This window comes from Helianthus annuus, chromosome 5 (assembly GCF_002127325.2).
Source record: "Helianthus annuus cultivar XRQ/B chromosome 5, HanXRQr2.0-SUNRISE, whole genome shotgun sequence".
NCBI classification, from domain to species: domain Eukaryota; kingdom Viridiplantae; phylum Streptophyta; class Magnoliopsida; order Asterales; family Asteraceae; genus Helianthus; species Helianthus annuus.
The window spans coordinates 30,710,105-30,719,785 of record NC_035437.2 but is presented as its reverse complement, the minus strand read 5'-3'; the positions used below and the strand labels follow the sequence as shown (position 1 = coordinate 30,719,785).

The 9,681-nt window shown below is 36.5% G+C and overlaps 1 protein-coding gene across 1 annotated transcript; it reads right to left on the bottom strand.

The window, feature by feature from the left end:
* Positions 1-331: 331 nt before the first annotated feature.
* On the bottom strand, positions 332-793 carry LOC110943115. The gene has a single exon (XM_022184871.1). It carries the CDS (start codon positions 791-793, stop codon positions 332-334), a length of 462 nt encoding a protein of 153 aa, XP_022040563.1.
* Between the last annotated feature and the right edge of the window lie 8,888 nt (positions 794-9,681).

The window sequence follows — 9,681 nt, the reverse complement described above, 5'->3', positions numbered from 1 at the left end:
AATAGTGATGGTCGCGTTAGACTTTTTTTAAAAGCTTTTAATAAGGGGTGTAATAAATACACCCAAGATATGGATTAATATACCAATTAGTCAAACTTGGTAATGATTAAGCACTTTATTACATTATTTTATTATTAAAGTCAAAAATTAATAAATATGTTTTTTATGTTATTATTTTTTTTTTTGAACAACAACAACTATATTTATATATAGCCAAACAGCCAGAGGCTGAAAAACATAGAGAAAGGAAAGAAAATTACACAATTACAGAGATATCAAAATCGACCCAGCCTTTCCAGTCTATAGTTGCGCCTTTCACCCTGTTTTTGACCTAACCGAAGCTCTCCTCTTTAATTGTCTCCACAAGCCTATGAACTGGGATCATCTTCCCGTTGTACTCCTTATCGTTTCTAGCTAGCCAAATCCTCCAAATACATCCCAAAGCGACAAGATGTACTACCTTCTTCCACTTCTTGGAGTCCACTTGCGTTTGCACATGTTTGAGAATCTCGGCCACGTCATTTGCATCGCAAAGGACGGGGATTTTGAGCCAATGGAAAACATTCCACCACACACTTCTCGCCCAAATACAACGAGCGAAAATGTGATTACAAGACTCCTCCGCCAGCCCACATCTGTTGCAATTCATATCGAAAACAAAAATACCTTTTTTCCTCAACGAAACTTTGTCCGCCACTCTTCCTAACCCCGCTCTCCAACCTAGGTAATTAGCCTTAGGAGGAGCCCAGTTGTTCCACACGAATATGCCACCATCGCTGAAAACAGACTGCATAATGTCGGCATCCGTGCGAATACTTCTGATAGAAAACTGTTCGCCTTCTTCGTTTGCCTAGATCCATCGGTCTTCACTGGTCGATAAAACCAGACCTCTAAGAAGACGCATCAACTCACCAACCTCTTTCTATGCAGCATCTGAGGCTGGGTTTTTATTCCAAGCCCAACCCCATAATTTATTGTCGCCGAAAAGTCTGAGACAGGAGGATACTGAAGCTAATATGTCGGCTGCAAGTTTGTAACAAATTGGGAAAGCCACCTTCAACGGGTCCGTTCTGACCCAGCAATCATGCCAGAACCGAGTTTTCTTCCTGTCACCCACCTCAACTTTCAGTAAATCTTTAACCCCCAATCCCAATTTGCCCAGGCAACCGTCTACCTCTGATATATCCTTCCACCATCCCGTGACCTATTTGTTTATTGGTACTAATTTATTTCCTTTGTCTGGACCGTATATAGCTGCAATAACTTGTGACCAAAGCTGTGTTGGTTCTTCACGAAACCTCCACCACCATTTCGCCACCATCGCCAAATTGAAGCTATCCAACCCCCCTATTCCGACACCTCCCATACCTTTTGGTCGAGCCAACTTCCTCCACCTTATCCAGCATAATTTGTTTCTATTTCCGACTTGCCCCCACACGAAAGATCTCCTTATCCCCTCAGGGACTGTACTCAGCAAATTGGAGAACTGGAGATCATTGCTGAGCAAAGACTTCTCTCGTCGCAGGAAAAGGAGAAAAGAGCAACGCTGAGACTTCATCTTAAAAAGCTCCATATTAATTTGGCAAAGGATATGCAGCAAAAATCACGCGATAAATGGATTCGTTACTTTTTTATGTTATTTTTTTATAGTACTTTTGTTACTTTGTTATATTTTATTATACTATTATTAGTATTAATATCAATATTAATAAATAAATAATCAAGACACTTTATTATAAAGACGAAAGTGGAAAAGTTCATTATAAATAAATAAATAACGAGTCTCTAATAAAAAAGTAAACGTGCAAACATTAAAACAATTAATCACCTTGATTGACAAAATCACTTTCACGACGATAAAGTTGGGCATATAATTCTAGACACCACCCATGCATTATCTCTCATCCAGCCACATACATACTAATGTTGCTTCATATACGTTTTATAATTAACAAAGACATTTATCTTATTTTTTTCAAAGCACCATAGCTTTATAAATGTTATTTAGAATTGTTTTTGCTGATACGAAGCACCATAGCTTTATATATTAAACATCTTAAATTAAAAAACTAAAACATTTATATGATAAACTGTTGTCTTTTAATATTTTTACACATTTCAGGCCACTTTTTATTCAACTTGATTGGTTTAAAAGTTGAATAATTTATTCAAAAATATTTGTCAAGTTTGTGTGTTATAACAAATATTAAGAAAACTCATTACATAAAAGTTTGATTGTATAAAAAAATATTTTATATTCACTTAAAAAATAATATACAAGCTAAAAACTAATAATTGTAATTAATAATTAAAAAATAAAATAGAAATATTAGGTAATTAATGATTTGGGTAATTAATGACAGCTTTTTCTCTCTCCTGTCTACCTTTCTCTCTCCTGAAGGTTGACTTTTGGATATATTTAACAACACCCTTTAATAAAACTGAAAGTAATAAGAAAAAGCCTTTTGATTTGTTAAATGACAAACATAAACAGAGGCCCATTAGCAGGAGCCCATATGGTGAACACAGGCTCATGAAAAGGTCAAGAGTTGAAAGAGAGGAGCCCAACAATGTTAACTAGTTTGAATCCTTTTATTCTCTGGCTAACAACGCAACTTTGACACCTGATACTCAAAAGGAAAGAGCTGACGATGGGAGTCAAAAGAGGGGTAGCTCGGAACTCGATCAAGGCAAAGGATTTCAGGTTTCAAACTTAAACAATCCCCAGGAGACTGAAATAGTCAAGGAAACACAGGAGGTAGATATGAAAAAAGTAGAAAAAGAGGCACAAATTCAAAAGGAAGTGGAAGCGGCCATACGATTGGGGAATGCCATGGGAGTAACTTTGGAAGATAAGAACAACCTGGTGAAGAAGACAACTCTTAAAGAAGGTAACAATGTTGTTAAAGTATGATTTTTTTTCTCTAAATTGTAGAGGAATTTGGGGGGGGGGGGGAGGTGGTTGGATAAAGGATTAAGCCTGGAATATAAAATTGATTTTCTGGCTATCCAAGAAACTAAACACGAAGATTTCGGGGTTTTCAATTTGGAAAATTTCAGGGGGCTGGCAGTTCGAGAAAGAGTTGGTAGGGTCAATGGGTTAGTCTAGAGGATTGTTGTGTGTGTGGAACCCGGGTATATTTAAGTTGCCAAACGTTATTAAAAACAGGAATTACCTGCTGATTAGATACCAAATAAAAGGAAGTGATGATATTCTAAATATCGTAAATGTCTATGCGTCTCAAAGAACCAATGCTAAACAAGTTTTATGGTGTGAAATCCTTTTGATGTTGAATGGTTTGTCAGGTTTAAGGGTAATTAAAGGGGATTTCAACATTGTTAGGAACTTCACAGAAAGGAGAAACTCAGCTTTTAAGAACACATGTGCTCGCAACTGTAACGATTTCATTTTCCAAGCGAATTTGGTCGAATATGACATGAAAGGTAATAGATTTACTTGTATAAGGGATAACGGCAAAAAACTAAGCAAGATAGACATATTTTTAATTTGTACGGATTTCTTCAATAAGTGGCCAGAAGTGACTCTCAGATCTTTTAACACAATGTACTCGGACCATTGTCCTATCATCCTGGTTTTAGAAGATAGAAATTTTGGTGCTAAACCGTTTCGGGTTTTCGATTCGTCGTTGGGAAAAGAAGGATACAGTGAGGCAGTGGAGAACGTTTTAAATCAATGTATCTATGATGGGCCTCCGGATCTATGTTTGGCGAAGAAATCTGCGGCTATAAGAAATGCGTTTAAAGCCTAGAGAGGGTGAGATGATTAAAAGAGAAGGGGAAGAGTTTATTCAAGCTTCGGAGGAGTTGGAAGAATTAATAGGTATTATGGAGAACCGAGAATTATCGGAAGAGGAAGAATGGATGTATGTGGAGAATAAGAAAATGGTGTTAGATTTCGGATACAAAAAAAGAATGGATTTGAGGCAAAGAGCCAGAATGAAATGGGCTTTAGACGGAGATGAAAACTCAAGATTTTAACATGCTAGAATTAATGGAAGGAAAGCTAAAAATCAAATGTCCGGGATTAACATTGGTGGGAGATGGGTCACTAAACCATCAAATGTCAAAAAAACTGATGGGGTTCTTTAGAGATCGATTTAAAGAAGATATGGTAATAAGACCTGAGATCGTGTGTGAGGGTATTAAACAATTATCAAAAGTTGAAAAAAAACATGTTAGTGGATTGTTTTTCAAAGGAATGAGATAAAAGAAGCTGTGAACGAGTGTGGCAACGATAAGGCCCCGAGCCCAGACAGAACGAACATGAAATTCATCAAAACTTTTTGGCACTTATTTGAGAAGGATTTCAAAGATATTATGGATAGATTCTTCGATCATGGGGAGTTTAGTGTAGGTAGCGGGTCATCCTTTATTACATTAGTTCCGAAAATAAAAGACCCGGTTGTTTCGAATAATTATCGGCCTAGTAATATGATTGGGATTATTAGCAAGGTTGTATCAAAAGTGGTTGCTAATCGTCTTAAAAAGTTATTGGGTCGGTAGTGTCAGAGTCCCAGTCAGCTTTCTTGAAGGGGAATTATATTTTGGATGGTCCTTTGATCATAAATGAGATTTCAAGGTGGGGACAAAATTAAGAAAAAAGGTTTTTTTTTTCTTAAAAATCAACTTTGAAAAGGCGTATGATAATGTAAACTGTAACTTTTCTTATAAATATCATGGGCCAAATGGGATTCCCAGGGAGGTGGATTTTATGGATAAAAGGAGTCTTACTATTTGCGAGATCTTCGGTGTTAGTGAATGGATCGCCAACGTTCGGATTTAAATGCACGAAAGGATTAAGGCAAGGGGACCCAATATCTCCTTTTCTCTTTATTATTGTTATGGAAGTACTCTCTTTTATGCTTAATAGAGCTATAAATATGAGATAAATCATCGGTATGAAATCCCGAAACGAAGGACCTGTGATTTCTCTCCTCTTATATGCGGATGACGCCATGATTCTCGGTGAATGGTCTAAGGAAAATATTTCAAATGTTATTAGGATCCTTCGGATTTTTCATATGTGCTCAGGTCTCAAAATAAATCTCAAAGTTGAATCTGTATTCCATTGGTGTTGGGTTGGTGGAGCTTGCTAGTATGGCCTCTATAATCGGGTGTCAAGCAGGGGAGTTCCCATTCATATATCTTGGGTTAAAATTTGGAGACCGGGTCGCCAACTGGAGTCCGGTTTAAAATGTTTTTTTATGCAAGGTTGTCTAAATGGAAAACCTCTCAACTGTCAATAGGAGGTCGGGTCACTCTCATCAAGTCTGTGCTCAAAACTCAAAAGTTTACCTAACTATTAGTTCTCCTTGTTTAAGACTCCAATGAAAGTCATTAACGATTTGGAAGCTAAGATAAGGAGATTTCTTTGGGGAGGTGGTGGCTCATCTAATAAGCTTCATTGGGTTGCTTGCGATATGGTGGCTCTTCCTAAAGAAAGTGGGGGTCTCGGTTTAAGTAAACTAAAAAATGTAAATATCGCTCTTCTTACGAAGTGGGGGTGGAGGATCAAGTCAGATAAAAATAAGCTTTAGGCAAAGGTGATAGAAGCGATTCATAATACTAAGTTGTGTTGGGACTCCTTCCCAACCAGAAAATCTATGGGAGGAGTGTGGTGTGAAATTGTGAAAGTGCTTTCAAAAACTTATATTGAGAGTATCCCCCTAAGAAACTTTTTCAAATGTAAGGTTAGAAATGGAGAAGAGACGAAGTTTTGGCTTGATAATTGGTTAGGAAATTGTCACACCCAACCGATGGCGGAAACATCGGGATGAGACGAACAAATTGCTCAAAACTTAATAACGCTATGTGACAATATAAATTAAATTCAAATTTCATTTCAAGACTAAAACGTCATACAAAGATTCCAAATAAAAGACAACATTATTTCATAACATAACATTAAAATAACAAAATTAATCTAGGTGTGTTTCTAAGTCCACCTATATTGCATTTCTTCTCAACATCATCTCATCAATCAACCTGCAACTTGTATTAAAATAAATCAACAAAAAGTTGGCGAGTATACAAGTTTTGTAACATAGCATAATATAGAATAAAATCGTTTAAATTCTCATATCCAACATGAATCATAATATGCAAGTTTACTAGCATGCTGAAACGGTGTACTATATATTCAAACCCAAGAATCCAACGCGTTAATATAGCCTATCCCAAAGAATAACGGGAGGTTAACATGTTTAACTTAACAATACCCCAAGTTTCGTGGGCGGTGCGTTAATCCTATAGCGCTATAATTGTTAAGGTAGGCTAGAAAAGTTAATGAAACATATATCGACACAAGAAAGTTTACATAGCATACAAGTCTAACAAGCATCACATAGTTTCATGTTATAGCATGGATAGAGTGTGATTAAAATAGTTTCATGTGAAGTGTAATTTTTTATAACATACATGTTGCACCCAAAAGTGATAAAAAGGAAAAACGGGATGGAGTATACTCACGGTTTTGCAAGCTTCCTACTTGATATCCCGCGAGTGTTTGTTGGTAGATTAGATTGGAGCACCTTGTCCTTCTACACGAAGAAACATAGGTGTGTGAGTATGGAGAGTTTAACGGAAGATTAAAAATTCGGAGTTTAAATCATACGAAAATAACATATGGGAAAATAATCATCTAGCACTCATGATACTTGTTCTTGACACTATGAAACTCGGAAGAGTTTAAATGTTTTCATGGGACAAAAGCCCATTAGAATCGTGACAAGTTACCAAAGTCTAAGATGATGTAACCTACTATCTTGACGAATGACCACTTGTTCATCATCAAGAGTTTGGTCATTTGAATGGTATATAAGTTACATATAGATGTTATAATATCATATAGGTCAAGCATGAGGTAGAAGGATGAATCCTCCATTTAGGAACCTCTTGTGTAATTCATACAAGTCATGCATGAGGTAGGAAGAACAAGTCTTCCATTTAGGTACCTCTTGGTGTTCACCACTACACTTGATGTCATAAACAATCAATGAGGGTTATGAACATACAGATAAGAATGAATAAGTACAACTAATCTAAGGAAATCATCAAGTAATGTGTGGATTTTCAAGTAGGATAGCCCAAGCTAGTCCTATAATCACACAAACATCAAGCTTGAAGCTTGTTCATTACTTGTGGGTTAAACCCTAACCAAAATAGAAAGTTTATGAGGTTTTAACCTCTGATTTTAAGTGTCACAACCTTGTTTTTAAGCCCAACTAACCATTCAATTGATTATGAGCATAAAATAGGAATGTGTATGAGAAACCTCAAGTTCAAGCTAGTTTAACAAAGTTTAAATCAAAACAGAAAGTTTGTTCACTTTGGAGCCTGTTTTGGTGATGTTCCAGGTCTTGGTTTTCCATGGAAAACCTATGGATCATCCCTTAGGTTGTTCCAAGTGATTGAGAAAAAGAATCAATGAAAAAGGATAAGAAATGAGTGAGGTATGCTCACATAAGTGTCTTGATACGATTCTGATTATACTTCTGATTAACAACAGATTTGGGAGAGATTTGAGAGTGTTTTGTGAGTGTTGTAAAGTGAAAAATGTGTGGAAGGTACTTGGGTTTTATAGGGAAGGATTAGGGTTGGGTTTGGTGCACACTTAATGTAATAACACAAGTTTAAACTCAAACTAAACACCAAAACCTGCCAAAGAAACAAGTTTGTTCATGTTTTTTGCGAGTTGACGGGCTCGCGGCCCGCGTAAGGTGTGGGCAGGCCGGGTGGCGGCAGCTGAGCCGCCCGGGCTTGTGGTTCAAGTTTGGTTTTTGACATATTACAACCCTATACTTCCATTCTTGCATGTTTTTAGGGGTTTTCATGGTTTTTATGCATAATAAACATAATCAAGGGTATTTTATGTAAACTAATCATAAACCACGTATAAGACAAGTATAAATATGTATATTTGTCGAGAATAAGTGTCGAAATTGTGTAAATTGAGCATATGTGGCAAATGTTTACAAGTTTGATGTATTTAGCACAAAGTATGAATAAAGTGTCGTATGCCTAGCCAATTCGAACGTATGAACATGTATGGAACGTGTATAACAAGTATGTAAAGAAATATGAATTTTATTATGATCTAAGTCTCGGATTTTACAACGATTACAATGAAACGACGAATACAAGAATGCAAAGTTTCCAAAAATAGAAATACAAGCAACGGTTTCTTATAATGGAAAGTATGAAAAAGCAGGGCGTTACAGCAAAGTTGGATCACTTGAAAGTTAAATTATAAAAAGAAAGTTAAATTATAAAAAGAAAATTAAAACAAAACACACACTCAGATGATTCTGGTGATGATGATTACGATCCAGACAGAATTGAAACACATGAAAATAGTTGTAGCAATAGCAGAGCTTGCTCTGCAGGCGAATCTTCTGACGATAATTCACCAGTAGCTACAGTTCACTGTCACTAGACATCGTCGTTCAGTACACCTTCCTCGACTAATCTCTTTTGAGTTTACGGGTTTCACACCAGTTGTTCGACGAAATGCCTCAAAGAACAATGAACATATGATAATCTGTATATGCTCTATTTATCTCTTATAACATGAAGCCTTTGCTGCAACACAAGTGTCCAAACCTTGATATCTTGAACCCGAAGCATTTTCTTGTACATCGGTACTCTAAATTCCCGACAACATCAGCATCAAGTGATCTGGAAGAGTTGTGTGATATCATTTATCATGGGGTTGGCAGTCTAGATGACTTAGAAGCAAGTCTTAACGAACTCAACATTTCTTACTGCTCATCGCTCATTACCAGAGTAGACGGGTATGAGACGGTTTATAATTTGCTGATACCGAAATGCCTCAAAGAACAATTACGCTCTTGAGTTGTTTGATCTGATGAAAAAGAGCGCGTTAGGCGGGTATGAGACGATTTATAATTTGCTGATACTGAAACTCTATATAAATGGTGAATTTAAAAAGGGCAAAGAGCTTTGGGACGAGGCGACAACAATGGGTCTCACACTTGAGTATTCAAGTGATGTGTTAAACCCTTTGATCACTAAGGTATTTAAGCCAATGAAGAAAACGGAAAATAAAGTTAGTGTTTCACAACTGTCACAAGATTCCAATTACAATTATACAGAACTTGTGGAAAGGTGAAGAAGAAAGGGAGACAGGGTTCATTTTGGTGGTGGCAGTGGTGGTGCACGGTAGTGGTGAACCTTTCCGGAAACAGTAGTGGTGGTAGCTCTCATAGTGATGGTGGTGTAGCACCCCGAAAACGGGTTTGGTAATCAAACCACGTTAATAATTTTGAACGGATAAAATACCGTTAGTGGCGAAATTAACCCGGTAAATATTAGGATTTAAATAAATAAACCTAATATTAAATAAAAAGGAAATAAAAGTTTTTGAGAAAACAAAGTATATAAAAGGCCCGAGTTAAAGGGACTTAAAAATAAACAAGATAAAATAACTAGGAAATAAATAACCTAGTTAATCACAAGTCTTGTAATTATGTGAAACTTTGGTTAAAACATGTTATATGCAAGATGGGTAAAGTATAGGGGCCAAATATAGCAAACTTGAAACAAGATTTATTAAATAAAAAATACCGAACACCAAAACACACACTTTAAGTGTGTGTTCTGGTCGAACTCTCCAGAGAATCCAGGGGCTCTCAACTTCAA